This window comes from Urocitellus parryii, chromosome 13 (genome assembly GCF_045843805.1).
Source record: "Urocitellus parryii isolate mUroPar1 chromosome 13, mUroPar1.hap1, whole genome shotgun sequence".
NCBI classification, from domain to species: domain Eukaryota; kingdom Metazoa; phylum Chordata; class Mammalia; order Rodentia; family Sciuridae; genus Urocitellus; species Urocitellus parryii.
Genome location: NC_135543.1, coordinates 46,136,558 through 46,162,324, shown reverse-complemented (window position 1 = coordinate 46,162,324; position 25,767 = coordinate 46,136,558). Strand labels below are relative to the sequence as shown.

The following is a 25,767-nucleotide window of genomic DNA, read 5'->3' as shown; positions in this document are numbered from 1 at the left end:
TTTTGCATGCATAACAAACATGGGAAGAGCACCAGAGACAGTGATTTTGTAGGTCTAAGATGAGGCCCATGAGCCTGCATTTGTAACACACTCTCTCAGACAATATCAGTTCCAGGACGTACTTTCAGCAGAAAGAATTTCATCAATCTACTATGAGCAGGGACTGAGTCTTTTATAACTGTTAACTCATCCAACTAGTAGGTGCTGTCCTGATCTGCATTTCATAAATGAAGGTACTGAGGCAGAGAGATGTGAGCTTGCCATGCTCACAAATGATGGGAACTGGATTCCAACCCAGAGTCTGTGCCTAGACAATCAGGCTAGTTACCAGAAAGGAGTCAGTCCTCAAACAAGTATTTCCTGGTCAAACAGGTGCACTCTTTCTTTAGCTCTCAACTGTTCTGACTAGAGGGTTGAGACAGGAGCCTGCTACATGCTGGAGCCTGCCTGGGCCAGGCAGCAAGAAGCTAAGTGTCTTTGCCCATGGGAGATTCTATCAGGACACCAAGTGACCCGCAAAGAGGCAAATTCAGAATGAAGAGCAGAGGAGTCCAATAATGGCACTGTTAGCCACCAAAGCCTTAACTTTAGTGACTGAAGATAAGGAAGAAACCAACAAGACAGATAAACATGAAAACGTAAGATATGATTTTGGAGGAAATTTTACTTATTCAAATAATTTCAACATCTAACCCAAATAAGAAAATTTGTCTAAGGTGAGCTCCAATTTTCAAAAACTTTGTGAATTAAACCAAAGCCCCACACAGAACTGCTACACAGTTGTAAAAGTGGTACACAGCCACATCTTATAGAAGATTATATTAAATATTTGCTACTAAGGCAGATATGTACTCATTTAAAAGAAGCAAGGAGAAGAATTACATGCATTAGCAACACCAAAAAAGAAACATCAAACTGTGATCCAATAACAGGCCACTTCCAAAAGGATTAGTACCAATGTAAGAGTCCAGTTACTCCTTGATACCACCTTACGGGATGTTCACCTGTTTACTGTTCTTCTTCTCTTCAGTGTTTTTCTTATCATTTTTTTTGTAAGCATCAAAAGTGGCAGGGTCAACACTGTACAGACACTCAGTCCACTTCCCATAGAGAGCACAGAGCTTCTTCTTACTGTGAAGAGAAACTGACGTTTAGCCAACAAGCCAATATTTAACCAAATATTAAAATAAAGCATGAATCATTCTTTTAAGAAACAGTTATCTCCTGTTTTCTATTTGTTAGAGTGTGAGCTTTTTAGATTGTGACAGATTTTTTTTTTTTGAGAGAGAGAGAGAGAGAGAGAGAATTTTTTAATATTTATTTTTCAGTTTTCGGCAGACACAACATCTTTATTTTATTTTTATGTGGTGCTGAGGATCGAAACCAGTGCCCCGTGCATGCCAGGCGAGTGCGTTACCACTTGAGCCACATCCCCAGCCCCAGATTATGACAGATTTTAATACTGACTTCTAGTGAACAACATTTATGCTACTCAACATTTAAAATGAAATCTTACCTTTTATCTTGAATGTAGCCTTCAACTTTGTGTAATTCCTTACCAAAAAGGCCACATGGCTTAAAATTCAACACACATTTGTCCCCAGTCCTAGGAAGGAAATATTAAGTTCAGATTACCATTTAACAGTAGAGAACAGTGATTCTGTAATCTTTCTGGCAGTTAATTGCTGCTTACTGATTTTTTGTACAGGCCAGGCTCCATACAGATGCTGATTAATGCTCCATCAGTACTATACCCATAAAGGAAAGGGACGTGAAGTTCATCAAGAATAAGAAACCTGCCTAAATTCATCAGTAGGACTTGAACTGTTAAAGTAATTCTTACGCTGTTCCCACCTCACCCTGTGCTCCCCCATATAAAATAACACAAAATAAACAACATAAGAAAAATAAACAGATTGGAATTAAGATTCTCAGGGGTTAAGGAAGCTCAGAGTTTATCCAGCTTTCCTAATCAGAAACTTTTTTTTTTTTTTGGTACCAGCAAATGAACCCAGGGGTGCTTAATCACTGGGCTACATTTCCAGTGCTTTTTATTTTTTATTTTGAGACAGGGTCTTACTGAGTTGCTTAGGGTCTCACTAAGTTGGTGAGGCTGGCTTTGAACTTGTGACCCTTCTGCGTTAGCCTCTTGAGCCTCTGGGATTATAGGCATTTGCCACTGCACCTGGCTCTTAATCAGAAACTTTAGTGAATACTATCATTAAATGGATTGGTTCTATGCCCTTAAGGGTTAGTTACACTGCCTGATTTTGTTTTTGTTTTGAGACAGGTTCTTACTATATTGTGTATGTTGCCCAGGCTGGTCTCGAACTCACGATTCTCTAGCCATAGCCTCCCAAGTAGCTGGAACTACTGACCAATATTGCTATCCTACTGCCTGATTCATACATTTTCATGAGCACTACTTAGCCTCCCTCTACCCTCTTTTTTAAAAATGAAACCCACTGGAATGGTTTGGTAGAAGCTGATGACACAGGTGAGTACCCTGAAGAGCCTTACTTGTGGTTTGTGATTTCCACATTGCCATACTGTTCGATCCAGAGTTTACCCACAATGATATTATGCACACAGCAGGTAGGATTTGTCCATGTATATGCTTCATTGTGCCTAAAAAACAAACCAAACCCACCGAAATAATGAGAAGTGTCATTTTGCTTAAAAGTGTATTTGCTTCAAATTCTTTTACTCAGGATTACAAATTAGGCTTCTTAAAAGGACAAAGTTTTAAGACTTTAAAAATAATTAATGTAACTGTAACACAAGTATCAACTGTCTAGAATTCTTGTTTTAAAAGGAAACAAAGACATAAGAAAAACTTCCACCAAACTCTTAAGTATAAACTACATATGGGTTGAACATTCCTAGTCCAAAAATTGGAAATACAAAGTTGAGTGCCAACATAATGTTAAAAATGATTTAGATTTTGAAGCATTTCACATTTTGGACTTTCAAATTAGGGATACTCATCTAATAAAATCTACAAACATTTTGAAATACAAAAGACTCCAAAATCCCAAACACTTTGGGTTTAAGCATTTCAGGTAAGGAATGCTCAACCTGTATATAATCACTTTTTGCACTCAAAAAACTGGTGAAACATATTAAAAGGAAAATTAAATGGGAGGCAGAAAATAAACATGAGTCCAATTTGGCACATTCCACAAGAGTAGCTGCCAGCTCACCAAAAGAAAAACTCACTGAAGTGAATAGACTCCAATTTTACACATCCATTGCTTTTGAAAAAAATATCTTTGTACATGTACCCTTAGGTACTGTGTTTTTAAATTTTATTTTTAATTTATGCATGGAAAAATATTTTTTTGCAATTTTTTTTGCAATACAATTTCTGTGTCCTGTTCTATGAGTTTAATACATACAGAGATCTATGTAATTATCACCAACACAATCAGAATATGGAGCAACTCCATCACCGTCCCAAAATTTGCTCATACTTCCCTTATGCAGTCAGACCTTCCTCTATTCCTAATCCTCAAATTCCTAATCCCATCCTGAATCCCTAAACATCTTACCTGTTCTGTAAAAAAATAGTTTTATCTTTTTCAGAATGTTGCATAAATAAAATAACATAGTACATAATCTTTTAAGTTTAGCTTCTTCAATTTGTAGAATGCATTGGAAATTCAGTTATGTCCTTCTATGTATCAATAATTCATTCTTTTCATTGCTGAGTAATATTCCATTGTATGAAAATGCCATAGTTTAACCATACACCCAGTGAAGGGCATTTAAGTGGTATTTGGATTTTGATGATTATAAATAATGTTACTGTACAAGATTGTACAGAGGTTTTGGTATGTACATATTTTTTTCTTTTCTCTAAGATAGGAGTACTGAATCATGTGGTAACCATATGGCTAACTTTATACAAAATCACCAAAGTGTTCTCCAGAGTGTCTCTACCATTTTACATTTCCCACCAACAATATATGAGATTTCTAGTTTGCCCTACATCCTTGTCAGCACTTTGTTGGTTTTTTTTTGTATAACTTTTATTTATTTTATTTTTATGTGGTGCTGAGGATGGAACTCAGAGCCTTGCATGTTCAAGGTGATCTTTCTACTGCTGAGCCACAACCCCAGCCCTTGTCAGCACTTTTTACTGTGAGTTTATTAAATTATTTTGTCTTTAGCCAGTCTGATAGCTGTGTCTTGGTATCTCATTGTGTCTTTAATTTGTATTTCTCTAATAATTAATGCTATTGAGCACCTTTTCACATGCTAATTTGGTATCCACATCTAATGGTAAAACATCTCTTTACATCTTTTGCCCAATCTCATTCTGTGTCATTTCTTGTTTAAATTTTTTAGTTGTAGATGGACACAATATTTATATTTTTATTTATTTTTATGTGGTGCTGAGGATTAAACCCAGTGCCTCAGGCTTGTGAGGTAAGCACTCTACCACTGAGCTACAACCCCAGCCCATCATTCTGTGTTATTTCTTATTGTTGAGTTTTCAGTTCTTTATATATTCTGGATATAAATCCTTTGTTTCATATATGATTTGTAAGTAATTGTGACTGGTCTATAATTTTTTTAATAGTATGAATAGTTTTCTTTACAGAGCAAAAGTTTTAAATTTTGATAAAACATCAATTTTATGGATTGTGCTTTTAAAGATACTGTATCTATATACGAGGTCTGCAAAATCCAAAGTCATAAGATTTTTTTTCTTCCCAAAGCATTTTATTTTATGTTTTATTTTAGAGTATGATCTACTTTGACTTTAAAGTGTGAAGGATAGCTGAGGTTCATTTTTTAACATAGAGATGAACATTGGTCTCCATACATTTTGTGGAAATGACCACCTTTCTTACTTGCATCGTCCTTACACTTTTGTGAAAAATCAACTGACCATATTTCTGTGAGGTCAATTTCTGGACTCTTCTCTGTTCCACTAATGTATGTGGTCAGCCCTTTTGCCAATACCACAAAGTCTGGGTTATGATAGTTTTAAAATCTTCAAATTGGGTACTGGGAGTCTATCAATCCTGTTTTCCCTTTTCAAAACTGTTTTGGCTGTGCTATTTTATTTGCCTTTCCATATAAAATTAGAATATATTTCTCTGTATCTATTAAAATCATCAAGAGATTTTGATTTGGTTGTGCTAATAAAGACTGCTTACAGACCAACCAGGGAGAACTGATACTTAACTAGACTGAGGCTTCTGAATACAGTGAGATGCAATACCCCTCCCCATCACTCTGGTATCCTTTAATTACCTTCATCAGGATCTTGTAGTTTTCATCGTACTCAGTCTACATATTTCATTATTACCACTGTGCTATTGACTTTTCCTAGTTACTCTATTTCCAGTAATGTATTTTTCATTACTAAAATTTCCAGAAATACTTCTATTCTTTGCAGGCATGTCTTTCAATTTCTTCATCTGAGAATGTTCACCTTTACCTCAGGGAGCACACTTATAACAGCTGCTTTAAAGTTTCTGATGCAAATTTCAATATCTGGGTTGTTATGGGGTTAGTTAGGAGACTGTCTTTTCACTGTGAGTTGTTAAGGTTTTTCTGTTTCTTGGTATGCCAATACTTTTGGACTGTATTCTGGACTCTTGAATTTTATGAGAATCAGTGTCCTCTTAACCTTTTCTGGAGAAGATTATTTTGATTTGTCTTAATAGGCAATTAACATAGTTTCACGCTACAAGTCCTGACCATTTTTCTGTAGTCTTTGATTGCAGTGTTAGTTTAATCTTCAAAGCCTTTTGGTGTTATTCAGATTCGTTCCTCAGTAGCCATCCAGGGCTTTGGGCCTGAGGCCACACCAGTGTTCAGAACTTGAGGCCATAAGTGAGCAGTTTAGGGTCATTTCAATGCATGAGTGTAAGGATGGGCTTAGAAATCCACCCACAGGCTTTCAAGATTTCTGTGTGAAGCTCCCTCCTCTCTGTGCTTTTAGCTCTACTCTTAGCTACCAGGGATCCTTTCCTCTGTCTGGCAAGCTGGTGTTGGAGCCTCTATTCTATCTCTGCTTCCCACAATGAGGCCTTCTTCTTGGGCAAAGAAGCAAGAGAAAAGAAGTAACAAGGATTCCCTTCACTCTTTGGACAGGCTCCCTTCATCCAGTTCCTGTGGCCAAGGAGAACTTCCGCTGAGTTTTCTGAACTGGTGTGGCTGATGCTGCCACTGCCACTGCAGGACAGCAGATGTGTGCCCTGCGGCTTGTTGTGGAACAACAGAATGTTCCTGTCTCTCTCTATCTGCAAGGGATCTTTCTAGGGCCTCTAATTAGAAAGAGAGAGTTTCTCTTGAAACTCTGTCTGCCTGCATTGCCCCATTTTGCGACTTGCTGCATTGACAGTAAGCCAGGAAAAATGGGAAGAATCTCACTGCCATGTTGGTCTTTGGGATTTGATTTCTTTTCTCCATTTGTTTATCTTTATTCACATTCAGAGTCCTTGATCATTGCTTTTTGCCTTCAGTCCAGGGTTTCCAGTGGTAATCAGGGAGAGGGCAGAGCTCACTTACTCTGCCTTTACTGAATATTTCTTCGAATTTAAAGCTTTTTAAGCTAATCTTGCACAAGAATAGAACTCCTAACTTAACTAACAGGTAATAAGTGCCACACAATTGTATTTCATTATTTCTCAAAGTGAATTCATTTTGAAAGGTCTTTAAATAAAACATTGGCAGCATAATACGTAGACAGCTAGTTTCATAAGAACTGCCAAGGAATGATTAACCCCATCGGTCTTTATAAACGACCCAAACACCATTGTCGAACATTAAGTTAAACTTTTTAGATACACCCAGATTGACTAACAAATTCTTTTACATAGAGGCAGATAGTTTACAATTATAAATATTGTTACATTTTCTCTAGCTTTTGAACATTAAGGTGAGATCTGTGTATGTGTGTGTACGCTTACGAGTAGGTATGCATGAAACGAGTTGAATGTTTGATCAGAACTTACTCAAGGAGCTCCAAGGTGATGGTTCCTTTGGGCTCTGCTTCTACACTCTTCCCCCAGAACTTTAGTTTGGGATAGATTGAGCCATGAAAGATGAAATCGTTGTTTAACCCTTCTGCATGAAATGCACTGATTGGTGGGTGATGGCTGACCTGTTCAGAAATGAGTCTAAATCCAAGGTCATCTCTTTAAAAAAAAAGAAAGGGCAACATTGTAATTATTCTATCATCTAATGTCTACATTACTGTCATTTCAGTCAAAAAAGCAATTAAAATATTGAAGAAACAGGCTTGACAAAGTATATAATTCTTTATCATCATCCTGATGAAAGAACAACTTAACATGAGGAATGGTACAACTGTACACATGGACAGAAACTACTAAAGTTGTTGCAAATGTAATGCTAGTTACTTGAAATAAAGGATACTCACACAAATTTGGGTGATTTATATGAAATGGAAGTATTATGCATGTACACTTAAAATTTATCAATTCTTTCACCTTAATGTAGAGATATACAGTGTCTCTACTTTCCAACATCTAAGGAATAAATTTTAGGCAAAGAAAAGGAAGATGATACAAGAAAACCACATAAATTTCCATGATTAAACAAGACCCAGGCGAGTGCAGGCAAACAGAACTGCACTTGAAGATACATTCCCTGCCTTTAAGGCAACAGTACTGCATGAAATCATGCTAATATATTTTATATGATTATATATTTTAAAAACATGATCATGCCTTATAACTACATTTTAAAAAGAGAGAATCACTAATCCCATGTGATCAGGAACATAAAAATCCTCACAATTACTTTTTATGAATATACATTTAATATCCATTTCAGTATTTTTGAGATAGTAAAATAAGTTTCATAGAAACAAACATCAGAATTGTTAATTTGTCCCAGTCATACAGAATTATATACGGTAGTGCTCAAAATATTCATCTTTCTTCTTTACTGAAAAGCCACGGTAATCACGCAAATTCAACTATCGGTCCAGAATGGAATGGAAGACCTCACCGAACTAATTCATACGTCTCTCCCAGAAGCGGGTTGAAGGGCTTTCCAGTGCGTTCCCACTGAGAAGCGACAGCAGACACGGCAAATGCAGCTACACACTGTGGGACAGAGCATCACACCAGTTAAAAATAGCCCAGCCTGCTCTCATGCAGGAACTGAAATTGTGCTGAACACAGTAACTAACAAAATTATTTTGAGGAGTTTCATTATTCTGGGTTTTTAATAAGGCTCTAGAAATTTAAGGCTCTAGAAACTTGGATATTCAGAATAAAAATTACTGAGTCTCTTCCTATAGTGTCATTCACAAATGTGGCTTTATTAACACCCTAAGAGTGCTACAAATTCTCTCAAGGACTTTTTTACAATCTTTCAAACCCAGTTAATTTTAATACCGATACACATTTTTAAAAGTACACCTGTCCCTCAATATCTGAGGGGTACTGGTTCCAGGAACCTGCTTGGATACCAAAATGTGTAGATGCTCAAGTCTTTCATATAAAATGGCACAGTGTTTACGTATCACTAACACCCCCAATCATCTCTAGATGATTATGACATCCAAAACAATGTAAATAGCTAATATACTACATTGTTTATGAAATAACAACAAAAAAGAGGCCTGTACATATTCAGATTTTTATCTTCAAATACTTTGGATCTGAGGTTGACTGAATCTGGGGATGCAGAACCCATGAATTTGGATGGGTGACCGTACAACACTTTTAGAAATGAGGAAAGAGAGATGTAAAATAAACATTTAATTGGTGTCAAAGGTGATAAGGTTAGGAAATGTTGATTTATATAAAGGAAAGAACAGAAAGATTCAGTTCAGAATACTATGGCTTTGTTTGAAGGACAAGAAGGTGTCTACTGTATTCTCTGCCTGTATTTCTTTTTTTTCCAATTAATTTTTTTGTTTATATGACAGCGGAATGCATTACAATTCTTATTACACATACAGAGCACAGTTTTTCGTATCTATAGTTGTACCCAAAGTATATTCACACCAATTCATAAATGTCTTCATACATGTACTCTGGATAATGATGTCCATCACATTCCACCATCATTTCTAACCCCATGTCCCCTCCCTTCCCCTCCCACCCCTCTGCCCTATCTAGAGCTCATCTATTCCTCCCATGCTCCCCCTCTCTACCCAATTATGAATTTTGTCTGATATATCAGACAAAACATTCGGCATTTGGTTTTCTGAGATTGGCTAACTTCACTTAGCATTACTTTCTCTAACTCCATCCGTTTACCTGCAAATGCCATGATTTTATTCTCTTTTATGCTGAGTAATATTCCATTGTGTATTTTTGCCACTTTTTTTTATACATTCATCTACTGAAGGGCATCTAGGTTGGTTCCACAGTTTAGCTATTGTGAATTGTGCTGCTATAAACATTGATGTGGCTGTGTCCCTGTAGTATGCTGTTTTTAAGTCCTTTGGGTATAGACCGAGGAGAGGGAGAGCTGGGTCAAATGGTGGTTCCATTCCCAATTTTCCAAGATACAGCACTAATCTCTAGGGTTTATAAAGAACTCAAAAAGCTAAGCACCAAAAAAACAAATACCCCAATCAATAAATGGGCCAAGGACCTGAACAGACACTTCTCAGAAGATGATATGCAATCAATCAACAGATATATGAAAAAGTGTTCATCATCCATAGCAATTAGAAAAATGCAAATCAAAACTACTCTAAGACTTCATCTCACTCCAGTCAGAATGGCAGCTATTATGAAGACAAACAACAATAAGTGTTGGTGAGGGTATGGGGAAAAAGGCACACTCATACACTGCTGGTAGGACTGCAAATTGGTACAGCCAATATGGAAATATACGGAAATTTCTTGGAAAATTGGATATGGAACCACCATCTGCATGTGTTTCTTAACCACCCATATGTATCACATAAACATCTTCTATTTAAAAGAAAACTTGAAAGTTCAGTTCCTGGGTTGGGAACATAGTTTAGTGGTGGAGCACTTGCCTAATATAAGAGGCCTTGGATTCCATCCCCAGCACTGGGGTGGGGGGGTTTGGGGGAGGTGTTTCAATTCCTTGCCTTATTTTGTATATATACACATATGCATAAAATTATAAATATATGACATGTTTGTGTATTCAGTCCCTCTTAGAAGCTCTTTAAAAAGGCATGAAAGAATAATGTTGGATTTTGTCATCCTAACAAAATGCTACTTTCTAACTGGGTTCAGTGGCAAATGCCTGTAATCACAACAGCTCAGGAAGCTGAGGCAGGAGGATCACAAGTTCAAAGCCAGCCTCAGCAACTCAGCAAAGCCCAAGCAACTCAGTGAGATCCTGTCTATAAAAAAAAAAATATATATATATATATATATATATATATATATATATATATATATACACACACACACTCACACAGGGCTGGGGATGTGGCTCAGTGGTTAAGCACTCTTTGGTTCAAACCCCCCACAAAAAATAAAAACCATAAATAAATAAATAAACAAACCACACACACACACACACACACACACACACACACACACACAAATGCTACTTTCTAAAATGAAGACCCAGAAACAGCTTCCCAAACCAGATGTGGTTGTGACCACCTTCTGTTTCTCTTGAAATTCCCATTGGTCTTTCATTATTGTAGAACATACTAGAGGACAGGCAGTACGGAAGGGACACAGAGGACTCTTCAAATATGGTGGTTAAGATTTGAGAACATTTCCCAAGTGGGGAAATGTGTGTGTGTGTGGTGTAGGATTGAGGAAAGGAGGAAGGAGACAAGTCTCTAAGATTTAAGCCTTTTCCAGTGCTTGACACATACCTGCATCCTTTCGACAGGATCAGAAAATGAACTGGCCTTGTGGATGAGGTAAGTATGCTCCATATACTCAGTTAGTCGTTGTAGGAAGCTCAAAGGCTCATTAAATATAACTGGCATCGTAATCTTGGATAGTTCCTGTTTAATGAGAAAAGTGAAACTCTTATGTACAATATGTACAGCAAACTTACCTGCTTAAGTGTTTATATAACACATTCCTAGAGAGGAACAGAAAGTCCAACTCATGCAATTTAACCAATGACAGTTTAATTTCACAAATCTTTCCAGAGCAACTTATAACATGGAGAATACTGAACAGCTAACGGAAATACAAAGACTACCCAGACACTCTCCTTGGGCTGCAGTGTATGCAACTATGGTCCCAGCAATTTACATGACCAAGGCAGGAGGATTCAAGTTTGAGGCCAGCTCCAGCAACTTAGGGAGACCCTATCTCAAGATAAAAAGTACAAAGGGCTGGGGATATAATTCAGTGGTGGAGCACGCCTGGGTTTAACCCCCAGTACAAATAAGCAAACATTCTCCTTGGTTCACGGAGCGCACTATCTAGTGATGAACATGAACTGATAACTAGTAAAAAGCCCACCTTAGACCAGAACTGAGTGATGGTGATGGGGACACAAAAGGCAAAATTCTTCATATAGATAGTAATTAATAAGGGGGTCATGAAGCTGAGGTCACTCCAGTGCCTTGGGTTCCTACATAGGCAAACTGAAACCCAATTCAATATAAACTTAGGATTTAATGAATCTGAAATTGCCAAACTAACTTCGGGTTAGCAATGTTGCATTTTAGCCAATCAAATCTATTTTCTCTGTTTTGTTTCCTCAAAGAACATCTTGTAAAAACTTCCTCCCACTCCCTGGGTGGAGTGCTGTACCACTTGAAGCCTAGGGTACCTGTGTTATGAATCACTGTCTACTCAAATAAACTCATTAAGATTTCAGTATGCCTAAGTTCATCTTTTCGCAGTGGGCAAAGTATCAACCATCTAGGCCATTTTGTGAGTAATTTTCTGAATGAAATTTGAGACTGTTTTGGCAAATAATATTGGGCTTTTCTGAGCATGGCACTCTGGTATAATTGTGGAATAGGGTACTAAAAGATTATCTATATTTTACAGAATAGTTTTCAATTCTGTCTGCCCTTTTAATGACTGGGCAGGCAGCCAAACTGCAATCTTTCAACTCTATTCTCCATGGCTATTCTCTTCACTTGGTATTCTCTGGAATATTTTGATGATCTTCCCAAACTTCTACCTATCACTATTTACCCTTCCTTGGGGAATCAGGTCTCTCAGGAAGCCTGTTGGCCAAATTCACTTGGTCACGTGAGCAGTCTTGAGGTGCAGTCCAGGCTGAATGCCACCTGACTCTGCTTTGACTTCCCCCATTAACATGCCCACATTCTTAATGATCTACACAAAAATGTGACCTTCACAAAACTGTAACCAACTACATTCAAAGAAAGTAAGCTCATTTGTTAAGATAAAATACTGTAGAAAACAGCTAGCCAGGTAACCTAATTAAAAGAACTGGTAGATTTATTGCTGTGTTACTAAGGAGATGAAGGAGAACAGGAATTTATAAGGAGAAAAAGAAGGTTCAACTACACACACACACACACACACACACACACACACACACACATACACATACATACACACCCCCTAAGATCTCATCAAACCCAGATATTTGCTGTTGGGGACAAATCAAGAAAATTAGGATCACCAAGGCTTGCTTAAATGAAATGGTACAGGCTCTTTCTGAAAAATTATCTATATTGCCCCACCCTTTTTTAAAGAACACAGAGGAATATACAACTTGTAACATAAAACTTAATAATATAAAATAACACAAAATAGCCTCTTCATGTCCCTTTCCCACTCCTCTCCCCAGAGATACAGCACCAGCAATAGTTTCCGATGCCCATGTATTTACATGCATTATATCTATGAGGGGGCAGAGGAGGAGGGAAGAGAGAGAGCTTTGTTTATAAAAACATAGCATCAGCTCTGTTTGGAGGGGTGTCTTATTCACATGGAAGGCATGCACAATGAGTCTATGAAGTTCTTGATTAACTGCTGGATGGTGCAATATTAAGACCACCAAACCAAACTAGTTCTACTGCTGCCTTCATTTATTAACAGTGTGATTTTGGGCAGGATCAGCCCTGTGCCAGTTTCTTCATCAAAAACAAGGTACTAATATAATAGCATCTTCCAGAAATCATCACTGTAAGACTAATGTTTGCAAAGCACTTAGACCACTACTGAGCACACTAGTAAATGCTGTGATTGTTAAATTTATATATTTTTCAAAACATAGGGGCTGGGGTTGTGGCTCAGTGGTAGAGTGCTCGCCTAGCATGTGTGAGGCCCTGGGTTCGATCCTCAGCACCACATAAAAATAAATAAAATAAAGGTATTATGTCCACCTACAACTAAAAAATAAATATTAAAAAATAGGTAGATATGGCTTTAAAGCATATTTCTCTTTAGTGGAATTTCTAGGTCAAAGACATGCTCACTTAGATTTTTAGATACTACCAAGCTAAATGTGTTCCATGTTAGCTTTGCCAATTGATACTACTACTGTGTATATGTGTGTAAAATACTGGGGATTGACCTCAAAGACTCATGAATGCTAGGCAAGTGCTCTAAAACTGTGTTATATCTTTAGCCCAAGTCAGAACTTCCTTTGATATCAAAGATAAAGACATTAAAAGAGGTATACTACTTCCGGTCTGTTCAATCATGTTGTTATTAAACAAATATTTAATTGAACACCTACTATTTGCCAGGCCCTGGATTATAAACCCCACCATAGCCACTCCTGGCCTGGAATGCCCTTCTTGCTTCCCTTAATTCCTCTATAACCCAGCCAGATTTCCAGGCCCAGTTCAAATCTTTCTTCTTCGAGTACTCATTATGATTTCCTAGTCCTTCCACTTCCTGAAGTAGCAGAATCTATTGCTCACAACCTAGCATTTGATCATATGTTAGATTGTATTACCAACTGTTATGTCATGGGTACTATCCAGCTTATCTAGTCAAGTAATACAATTCCAGCAGAAAGGGGTGGTATTTTATGCCTTGCCAAATCTTTATCACCTTAAGGAGAGAGTACATGCTGTTGGTGCACCTGGCCCAGATGCACATTTATATTCCCATTGCCCACCATACCTATTTCTTTCAGGCAGTCACCACACACCTTGGTGCCTCCCCTGGTGCTTTTTTTGGACTACAAGCTCCCTGAAGACAAAAACAGTCAGTTTACTGATGCACACATTTTTAAAAAATACTTTTTTAGTTGTTGGTGGACCTTTATTTTTATTTATTTACCTTTTTTAAAAAGGAGAGAGAGAGAGAGAGAGAGAGAGAGAGAGAGAGAGAGAGAGACAGACACAGAGAGACAGAGAGAGAATTTTTTAAAATATTTATTTGTCGGTTTTCGGTGGACACAACATCTTTATTTTATTTTATGTGGTTCTGAGGATCGAACCCAGCACCCCGCGCATGCCAGGCGAGTGCGTTACCGCTTGAGCCACATCCCCAGCCCAACCTTTATTTTTATCATTTATTTATATTTATATATAATTTATTTATATTTATTTATGTGCTGAGAATTGAACCCAGTGCCTCACACATGCGAGGCAAGCACTCTACCACTGAGCCACAATCCCAGCCCTGATGCACAAATTTCTTTTTATTTTTTTTAAGTTGTAGTTGGACACAATGTCTTTATTTTATTTTTTTTTTATGTGATGCTGACGATCAAATCCAGCACCTCGCATGTACTAGGTGAGTGCTCTATTGCTGAGCCACAATCCCAGCCCTGATGAACAATTTTTAACATGGTGAAATTCTAAGTTAAAGAAGTAAGTTACTTGGGGATGTTATTTAGCACTAACAAGAAATGAACTATCAAGTCATGAAAAGACCTTGAAGAAACTTAAAGGCTATACACCCCATGGTTCCAGCTATATGACATTCTGGAAAAGGCAAAACTGAAATTGGAAAAAAAAATCAGTGGTTACTAACTATTATAGGGCTGGAGGAATAAACAGGTGAAGCACAGAGGATTTTAAGACAGTGAAAATACTATATGATATTACAATGTTGGACACAAGTCATTATATGAACATACACCGTATCAAGAGTGAATCTTAAAACTATGGATTTTAGCCACGCACGGTGGCACACACCTGTAATCCCAGCAACTCAGGAGGCTGAGACAGGAGGATTATAAATTCAATATCAGCCTCAGCAACTTAGTAAGACCCCTGTCTCAAAATAAAAAATAAGACTACAGATGTGGCTCAGTGGTTTATCACCTCTGGGTTCAATCCCCAAAACAAATACAAAAAGTTTTTGATCAATACTACTTGAGGAAATATTTTAATTCTACTATAGAAAATATCATACAATCACTATCACAAGTGATAAGAGTGTACAACTCAAAAATAAAAGCATTTTAGACTTAGGTTTTTGTAAATTATTTACACTTTAAAATTTGCTATGATTTAAATTTTCATTCTAAACAAACTTTCAAACCTGAAAACCATCGGCTATGCAGAATATGTTCAAAAAGCAACATATTCTAATTTTGATAAATACATGTTTATAGATATAGAAACATATACTAGAAGTCTGCAGCACTAAAACATTAATAATGGTTTTCTCTAGGATTTGGTAGTATAGGGAATCTATATTTCCTTTATATTATTCTGTATTTTCTAAATCTTCTAAAATTAACATGGACTGCATTTCTAATCAAGGGTAAAGCAAGAGATGTTATTGTAAAACCTAACCATTTCAGAATCCAAAAGGAAAAGGATTGAGAAGCTATCAACCTCAATCCCCAGAAGCTGGTCCACCCTACAACATATGCATAGCGCCAACAAGAGAAGATCTAGGGAGTAAGTGGTGTGGTGGGAAAAAGGGAACAGCAGAATACACTCAGGTTAGCCTGCTCCTAAAGTGCAGAGATAGAAAAGCACTGTGGTTGATAGAATGGGCTCTGCTCAGAAAGTAGAATGGTGGCTGTCAGGAGCTGGGAAGGGGAACAGGGTGTTGGTGTTAATGGGCACAGTTTTGGTTTAGTTTTGTTGCTTTTAGTTTTGTGGGTGGCTGACAGTGATGGTCACACAACAATTTAAAGTGGCATTAAGTGGAATTACAAACAGTTAAGATGGTAAATTTTGTTATATATATTTTATTATAATTGAAAAACAATAGGGAAAAATGGGCTCTGAGATCAAACTCCCAACATTCAAATCCAAGTTCTGTTACCTACTTGCTTGTGGCCTAGAGCAAGACCATAGCCTTTGCCCAAACTGGGGATAAATTTATTACACACCTCCTAGGGCGTGCGAAGATTAGATAAACTCATACAAAACACCTAGAAGAGTGGCAGGCATATGTTAAATATGCAATAAATGCTATTTTCATTAGCTATCATACACAGTCCCCACAACCTTAGGATTACATGGAGCAGGGAAGTGCCAAAGGCTGGGATGCTTCGCCCCATCCCTGGACCAACAGAGCTATAGAGAAGCTACTTAGGACAGCAGCGTGATTGTGGGTTCCGAGCCTAAAAGTGGAGAAGGGTGAAGGTTCCACATGTCAGTCAGCAGGGATCTACACCACAACACAGCAGGGGTGAGTGACTGGATCCTGATGGCAGCTGTCCCTTGACCAGAATACGATAGCAATCATGTCATTTCCAGCTCAGCTCTTCCTGTGTTCTACATTTCACTTTGTTGAGAACAAGAGATATATCTTGAAAGAATTTAAAGGATTTATTTACTGAAGGAATAAATAGTAACTTTACCTGTAAGACTTTTTTTTTCTTCTCTGAGAAACACTATAAGGACTAGAAAATATTCACTGAGGAAATAAGAGATGTGCTGGGGTGGTTTGGGTACTTAAGCCCTTTCCTGGTTATGGTGGATCAGATAGGACAGGAATTGCTTCCAGCAGAGGGGTTTGCTTGCTTTTCTTAGGAATCCTGACCTAGGGACTTCATCAGAAGCAATGCTGCATTTGCTGCCATTTCTTCACCTATATCTTCACAGGAAAACAAAACAAAAAAAAACCATGGAACGGAAAGGTCTAGTAGCCATTGGCTGCTCAACACTAGTTGGCCACGCCTTACATGAGTTAGTTACAAGTAAATGGTCAAGAATCCAGTGTGTTGCTGGGGGTGGAGATAAGTACGGAGCACTTACTCTAGCATGTACAAGGAAGGCCCTGGGTTCTATCTTTAGCATAATGAGGAAAAACAAAAAGAAAAACAAACAAACAAAAAAAGGGCTGGGGCTGGGGCTCAGTGGTAGAGCACTCACCTGGTACACGTGAGGCACTGAGTTTGATCCTCAGCACCACATAAAAATAAAATAGTGTGTCCACTTAAAACTAAAAAATAAATATTTTAAAAAAGAAAGAAAAGAAAAAGAATATGGTGTGAACTCTGGAGACCAAGGCATAAGGAACAAGGGCTCATTATCAGTTCAATGTTCAATGGGTAGATTTGTTCTTCAGTCATCTAAAAGCTCCTAAAAGTCAGACATGGTGGTACATGTGTATAATCCCAGCTATTTAGGAGGCTGTGACAGGAGGATCACAAGTTCAAAGCCAGCCTCAGCAAATTCAGGAGATGCTATCTCAAAAAATACAAAGAACTGGGGTTGCAGCTCAGTGGCAAAACACGTCTGGGTTCAATCCCAAGTACCAGTAAAATAAAATAATTAAATAAAACAAAAGCTTCTAAAATTCTAAAAATTCTTTGAATAAAAATTTTAATACAGAATGATTTAAATACCATTTTGATTTATTTTAGTAAACCAGAATATAAGCATTTAATGAAACAAATGCAAAAACTGAGCCAAATAACAGAGGGAAAGGAGGCTGGAGAGAATAAATAGACATAAATCCAGCTCATCATAAAAACAACCACAACCTCTTAGTCTAACATGCTATCTTTAAGCTCTACAACTGACTTGCCACTGTACTGATTCCATGATCTGTAAGTATTTGTGAACAATCTTATAATTATTTTAATTGACAAAATTTAAAGATCCATAAGTAGATAATGAAAAATTTTGTGACAAAAAGTACATTTGACGGCTGGAGGTGGTGGCACACACCTGTCATCCCAGTGTCTCAGGAGGCTAAGGCAGGAGGATTCAAAGTAAAATAAAAAGAGTTGTGGATGTAGCTCAGTCACAAAGCAATCCCTGGGTTCAATCCTTAGTACCACCCCGCTCCAAAAAAATAGTACATTTTATTTCCCTCCCTCTTAGACCACTTCAAATTCACAGAAACACGACTGCTATGTTGATGCCAATGAAATACGGTTGCATTCCCTAGATATTTCATACAACTAATTGGCATGTGTGTATATTCCAATAATAGGTAAAGAAAGAACATACTTATTATGAAGGTCAAGCTTCAGGAAGAAACATTAGCTAGAATACTTTTATCACTGAGAGCTTCAGTCAGCTGGAAAAATTAAATATTTATGCCAAGCAATTCTACCTTGTGACCCAGCTAAAAGCAAAGTTTAAATTTATCCAGGCAAATTAATAGCAACCAATGATGAAACTGAAGAAACTCCTAATTGCAACTGCTCATCAGCTGACAAACTGAAGAAAAACAGAGAGGGAAGGCTGCTTCAGCACTATAAAAATGACCTGAAAACAAGGCCAAATTTGAGCTCAACTGAAATGGAAGATATTTCCTACATGTAAAGCCTACCATTTTAACCTCCAAATGTATAAATACGTAAGACCTATGCTTTGAAGACAAAGTGAATTCAGGTGTTAGGGTAAACCTGTCTGCTCCGTGGCCCAGGCAGTAGCTGGTGGGCAGGGTGCTCACCCAGGGCTGAGACCCAAGCACTCGGTGGACTCGTAGACTCCTCACTCACTCATAGTCAGGTACTGGCAGCAGTCTTGGCTGTTCCTTGGAAGGCACTGTGCCTTCTTTGAGATGAAGGTGGTACTGGCTCTTTCCTCCACAACTCTGCCTCCCATAGCTGCCGAGGCAGTAAAAATTCACCCTCCTTACATTTAAGGGCCATGAAGGGTGGGGAGGGGGGCTGTTGAATAGCAAAGATGTCTAGCATCCAGTAGTTGATGACTGGGTGAGAGGTTCCTGGCATCTGAATACTGATTATATCCCAAACAATGACACTAAGACATTGCAAGGCACTCCAGGTACAACTCAGGATGGGCAGTTTGAATAAAGCCTGATGCCCTAATGTCTTCTGCTGCTGTTCACACCAGTGCTTCTCTTCTCAGCTCTTCCAGAATAGCCCAGTAGGGACATGAGAGATTAGTAGAAGACATGCCACAGAAACAAAGACACTATAGGACAGGAAAGGGGCATGTGTAATTCAGACCTTGATGCAACCAGTAGAAAAATAGGGAAGAAAGGTTTGTGCATGAATGAACACACACACACACACACACACACACACACACACACACACACACGAGGCAAAAGGTAACAAACATAAAGCTATTCCTTCCCTATCCTTCCTGTCTAGCAGCTGCATGTCAGAGCTAGGAGGTGGTGTGAACCCTCCCGCTGGAGGCACTGAACCTAAGGCTGGACATCTGCTAGACAGGAATGTGGAAGGACAAGGGAAGCCCTGGTAGAAACTTTGCACTGGATCAGTCTTCCTGTGGTATTTGTGGTTTTATGGAAATCCACTTCCAGACGCTCAACCCGACATGCACACTTTCCTAAATGCTGGCTGGCTTAGGACTTCGCCTGCACCCATGTTCCATGCTGAGCCTCATGGTCCACTGTTACTTTAAAAAAGGAAAAGACACATCTGCTATCATCCTGAATTATAGCAAAGTATTTTTTCTATGAAGTGCAAAAGCCTCCAAAGCACCAAATGAAGAGAGGTATAGAACCATGGTACTATGTGAGTGGAGCATCTTTTACACAAGGCACTTTGATTACATTGGAGAGCCACAGTCTCCTCATTTCAATTAAGGGAAGGAATATTATAAACAGGTTTTTTATGGCCAGTGTGCCCTGCTTTAGGATATTCTAATTTTAGATGACGATAGAGTAGGGTGGTGATTATGCCAAATTTCAACTACCTTGCTTCTTCCATCCTGTCTCTCAAGTCAGTATTTATAACACACCAGACTTGGCCTAAGCTTCAATCTTATCTTGTGCTATATCTATCTAGAGTCAGAATTCAAGAATGGGGCAGTTGTCATAGTGACATACACTAATATGTTTATTTAAATCTAAAAATAGCATCACACCTGTCTGACAGGCACTCTGAGCTGATGGCACTTCTGGGTGTGAAGTCTGGGCCTGTGGTTATATGGCAGACATTCTGCATCAAGTGGATAAGCTAGATTCACAGCTTTGAAAGGAATATTGTAAAGTTCATGGTGTGATAAAAGCATTTCATCAACAAATATTATATTGGCAAAGGTGTACTCAGCAAAAAATATATATATTTCAATTTTCTCAAACCCTTCTTAATACTGCAAGGTATGAATAACTGAAAGGAAATAGCAACAGTCACAATCTGAGAACCCTGGTAGAGCTTCTCTGGTACATGTCCCATGAAGTCCCCAAATGTAATGGAAAGGAACAAAACCTTCTCCATGTTAGGGTTTTCCACAAAAATTTCTTAACACAATGAAGTCTAATTGAGTGTTTTTAATAATAAAAAAATATTTTTTACAACAATCTGATTTTTGGCATACAGATGGGGAGGGGTCAAAGAACTGAGTGACACTGCTAAATATTAAAAAAAAACACAGAACTCCTACTCCCATCTGTCTATTAATGTGAGCAAGGTTTTTCAATTCTTACATCAATTAAGAAAGCAAGAACATAGTTATTACTGAAAACCCTGTTTCATTCTAGCAGGAAGTATCGGGCATCTCATATCTAAACATAACAGAAAAAAACCCAACTTTTTTTACTAATACATAAATAGCATTTTACCTTTTTTAAAATATTTTTTAGTTGTAGATGGACACAATGTATAATTTATTTTTATGTGGTGCTGAGGAACAAACCCAGTGCCTCATGCATGTTTTAACCACTGAGTTAAAACCCCAGCCCCAGCATTTTACCCTTTATGTTAATATTTTCATGAATTTGTGTTTGCAGGCTTGATCACTCATATTATAAAATTTATAAGAGCAATGATGCAAAGAATCTTTTAGTACTAAAAAGTCTTATGGTCAAAGATATAGATTTATGAATCTTAACTTTTATACTTATTTTTGTGATAGTAGTCAATAAAAAAACCTTCAGAAATATAAAAATGAAATTAGGATAATATTCTATGGGAAATAAGGAATGGAAATATGAGTTACAGGGGAAAACAGAACAATAACTTTCCACCCTTTAAAAAACGGCTTGCTCATGTGTTTCCTCAATAGAACTATGGTAGCAATCAAATCTCTGTTGTTATCTAGAGTCCACTGGATACCTCAAAACAGTGTTACAACACTTTTATTGTAAAAAGTCAGTATTCAGTATATAGCTGACCTCTTCTCTTCTCGTAAAATAATTCCGCACTAAGCTTCTATTAACAAACACAAGGTTGGTACTGGCGAATCCCTGGGTGTGAGCACCTACTCAAATTTTGCACCTAGATTCTGGTACTGGTTTCCACATAACCTAATCTCTAGATCAACCCTGGAGAGAAAGCACTAGAGCAAAGGATGGAGAGAAGAAAGAAAATAAGTGAAACACTAGAACTGGGCTTTGGGATTAAGAAGTCTTTCAGAAAAAGGACAATGGAAGTAAGAAAATAAAGAACAAAGGCTTATAACAATCAGCCAACATCAGTATTAGTATGATGTTGGGAATTTGTTTAGAAGCTTTAACCACAAGGAGATTTAGGGTTGAATTCCAGTTACGTAAAGTATTTATTTCCTGGAGTATAATCCAAGAGGCTGGTAACATAATCCCATCCAAAACATATTAGAAGAAGAAAAGAAGTATGCCATCAGTTTGGGAAACCTGAGTCTCTAAGTGCTTTTTGGAAACAAGTAAAGCAAAATGTGCAAGTATGTGGAAGTGGAAGGAGAGATGGTGAGCCTTGCTGGAGAATGCCATAGGCTCTGGTGGACAAATGCCTGAAGAAGAAACAATGACCTCCTCCCCTTCCTGAGACAAAATTAGACCTACACCATACCCGGCAGAGAAACATCTATTGTGAGTTTTAAAAGTCATATATTTTAAATGACACTACACCATCAAACTATATCATCATACCATAAACAGGGTACTGTTTTAGAAACTGGGATGGAACCCCAATTCAGTGCTGCATAGTGGGGCTGCTGGTGAGGGATGCTCTGACTGTGCTGCTGACAGGGATGGCATAAGCAGAGAAGGTTCAAAATAACATTTCCTGATCTCTTGCTAAATTAAATAACTGGGTTGATAAGCTAAGGAAATAGAGATTACAGCTGAAGGGTATGTATGTATGACTTCTGTAACAGAGACTGACCCCACAAACCGACCTGAAATGAAGTATTTGGATTAACCACTGTAATGGAATCATGAATATGAAATCGAGGATTTTCTTTCTTTCTTTTTTTATTTATTTCTTACATAGATGACAACAGTGGAGTGCATTACATTCATAATTATCCATTCACAGCACAATTTTTTGTATGAATGTTTTCTCCGATATAAAGGGGGTGACTCAAAGAGGATTTTTTAAAAAGTCTTCAATTTAGGTGTATTATAACCTATGGATACTACTATTTTTGAAATTATGACCTATTTTCTTTGGGGGTGGAAACAGGCAGATATTAGAAGAATTTGATACCAAAAGTTAACTTTTTAAAATTTTGCTGTTGTGATAACATTTGTATTTCTATTCAAGATATCTCTTAAAAAATCTCTACTGCTGCCCAGCCCTTGGACCTTCTGATTCTTTCTGTTGCCTAGGAGAGAGGATCCTATGAAGGACAATGCCCAAAGAACACCACCTCCAAGTGCTGGGGTATTTCCTTTCAGTCAACATTAATAATCCTCTAGAATGTTGGTCTCTTATACACCTCAGCAGAGAGCTGTTTCCAAAGATACTATTTCCCCGGAAGCTTTCTCCCCATGCTTTTAGTAAGCTCTATAGGTAGAGGTTTCAAAATATCCTGTGAAACCTTTTCAACTCAAACTGTTGTGTTTTTATTTGCTTTATTTTATTTATGATTCAGTACAAGAGTTTATTTGCACAGGTAGTTCTGAAGACAGCTATGCTCACCACAAATAGTTCTGTACCTAAAAACAAAAAGTATCTTTCAAAGAATGACAGGTATGTTCTAACATAACTGGAAAGTTTTTTAAAAATGGCTAGTCCCAATTTAGAATGCTTGAAAAGGACATATATTAGACATATTGAGAAACACAGAAAACTGTATTTTCCATGATGGACAAAAAGACTAAGCCACATTTGACATTTCTATACACTCCTTTGACCAAATGGCCTTAGATGTGGTACAAATCTATAGGTAGTAAGGACAATTGTTTCTCAATTTAATGCTATTTAAATCGAGTAGAAAATATTATTTGAGGAAAGGATGAGTATTCATTTGTGAAAATGATTTTAATTTTAGGCACATACATATATACATAATTGCATGCTGCTTTGTAAAAGTAAATACATTTATTAAGGGTTTGAAAAATATTGACAACAATATATTTTTTTTGTCTTGAAATTTTCAGTCCCAAAGTGACTAAAATGTATAATTTACCTACGTATTTATCTATGTGCATTTGCTTTGTCCTACTGAAAAAGTACTTTTAGAGCCCAAGTCTTCTCTCAGCTGTAGTTAAGTGCCGATAGTTGAGAAATCATCCATTTCTCAATGCACCTTTAAGTACAAATTATATTCTGGTTTCACACAGTAGGCAGCACCACCCAGGAAGGTACCCAACTGACCCATCATCTCAAGGAAATAGTTCAGCTGGGATCAAAGCCTTCATTATAGGTGTACAAAGTTTAAATTATTTTCCATTCAGGAGTTGGAAAACATTTGTTTAAAAGGAATATATCTGGAATTAGAGCTCCTTGGAAACAACCTTTGGAAGTCTCAGATGACATCACCCTACTCAGAGAACAGAGGCCACTGAAAAACGCTGAAGTGGCGCATCAGCACTTAAAAGATTTCAAGAATCAGAAGGACATGTTCAGAAGTTGACTCTACTTCTCCGTGCAGGGGAAGTTCTGGGAGTAAATACCAATGTTTAGCACGGTAATGTATAAAAGATTCCCTGGCATCTCAGGACCCACATTTTAAAATTCTCATCTTTCTGGGTAGTTACGCTAAGAAGAATTAAGAGAATTTTACTCAGAATTCTAGCCTAAGAAGTGCTGACCACTATCTTAAAGAGAATTCAGGGAGTAATATAATGGGAAAAGTTGCCATTTCCCCATGTTCCCCCAAGATCAAACCCCCTGCACAGATAATGAAGCAAGAGACATATTCCAAATGTTTAACATGCCACACTTACAAATCCAAAGTACAAAAACTTACTTTGTGCACAGAAGTATAAGTGAAATCATACACTACAATGTGGTGGAAGATCTGTTCTTTGAACAAATTTCTGAATAAGTTTATGTGAACATAAAAATGTGCTGTGACGATAGGAAAAACAAAGAGCTTTTTTCTTATTTTCTTGTAAAGAACTGTCACATTAAAGCCATATTAACTGGCATAAAGAGTAGTTCAAATTCCGTCAGGAAAACTGCTCTTAAGACCTTCTGAGATTTTTGACTCTCACAGGTTTCTATAAACATTGCTGTGCATTATTTTCATGCAAGCTGTTTAAGAGTCCCTTCCAAAGGATATGCAATCACACCTCTATCTGCTTAATGCCATATGATGGAACAGACAGCTAATTTACCATTCCAATACATTTTCTGAGGATGCTCCAGATACTGAAGTCGTTTCTGGAAAACATGGGAGAGGGCAAACTTGTTCTGAAAAAAGAAAAGAAAAACAAAGAGTTCATTTTAATGCCATTGACATTGGAAAGGAAAACCTGTTGTCATTAATATAGGATGGAGGCACATATGTAAAGACACTTATAAAATGTGCATTGTCACACACAGGGCAAAACAGTCAATCTAGGGTTCTGCCTGTTCACTGCTATTCTGGCCCCTGAAAAGTTCTGTAGCAAATCAGCAGGCCCTCTGTCTTCATCATAGCATGGACCCAGATTCTGTTAAGTCTTTCTCAATCCTTGGGATCCAGCAGTCTGAATCACCTCAGAGGGACACTATCCTTTATGCATTGGCACATCTAACACAGTTGTTATGATTCAAGAGCACACCTGCCATATTCGGATATTTAACAAATAATTGTACTCTAGCTTCCATACAGTGTAAATAAAATACCATCACAGAACCTAAAGATTTTTATGAAATTAAATGGGAAAATGCCTTCAAAAATATGTAAATAAAATGTTAAAGTAAAATTTAGGTCCCATATCACATATAGCACTTCCAGGACAATGACACTGAACAAAATTGAGCAACTCTGGACATATTGGAAAATCCTTTACTAAATAAACCTTGACAGAAAGAGCACCCTTGAAGCTGCTGCAGAGGTTTGGAAGTAGCCAGAGGGATGGTGGCTATCAGCAGCAGAAGTTCTATGGCCTGGTTAAACAGCACATCACAGTCCAGGCACGGCAGGCCTGGTGGTGGGCAGGGTGCTGAGTCCGTTTCCACAGATAAGCAGAGCAGCATCACAGGTCAGGAGGGCAAGAGATGCTCACACCAACTTTTTAAAACACTGAATAATTCATTCTTTTCCTAGTTATGGCAAGGGATGACAGTTTTCCTGTGGCCTCGAAAATATGTATGTGAAATATTAAAGACAATATTAAACAAAGATATGTACCTTCTAAAAGAACCTCTACGTCA

At 37.7% G+C, this 25,767-nt stretch overlaps 1 protein-coding gene across 1 annotated transcript in view; it reads right to left on the bottom strand.

Annotated features, from left to right (window-relative positions):
* The window catches only part of Osbpl1a (oxysterol binding protein like 1A), a 218,075-nt gene that overhangs the window by 8,474 nt on the left and 183,834 nt on the right, over positions 1 to 25,767 (bottom strand). Inside the window, exons 18-24 of the mRNA XM_026388022.2 lie at positions 24,744 to 24,819; positions 10,817 to 10,951; positions 7,996 to 8,093; positions 6,975 to 7,157; positions 2,521 to 2,628; positions 1,517 to 1,606; positions 1,005 to 1,131 (exon numbers count right to left, since the gene is read on the bottom strand). Coding sequence (XP_026243807.2) covers positions 1,005 to 1,131; positions 1,517 to 1,606; positions 2,521 to 2,628; positions 6,975 to 7,157; positions 7,996 to 8,093; positions 10,817 to 10,951; positions 24,744 to 24,819 — 817 coding nt within the window. The remainder of the gene's footprint in view (positions 1 to 1,004; positions 1,132 to 1,516; positions 1,607 to 2,520; positions 2,629 to 6,974; positions 7,158 to 7,995; positions 8,094 to 10,816; positions 10,952 to 24,743; positions 24,820 to 25,767) is intronic.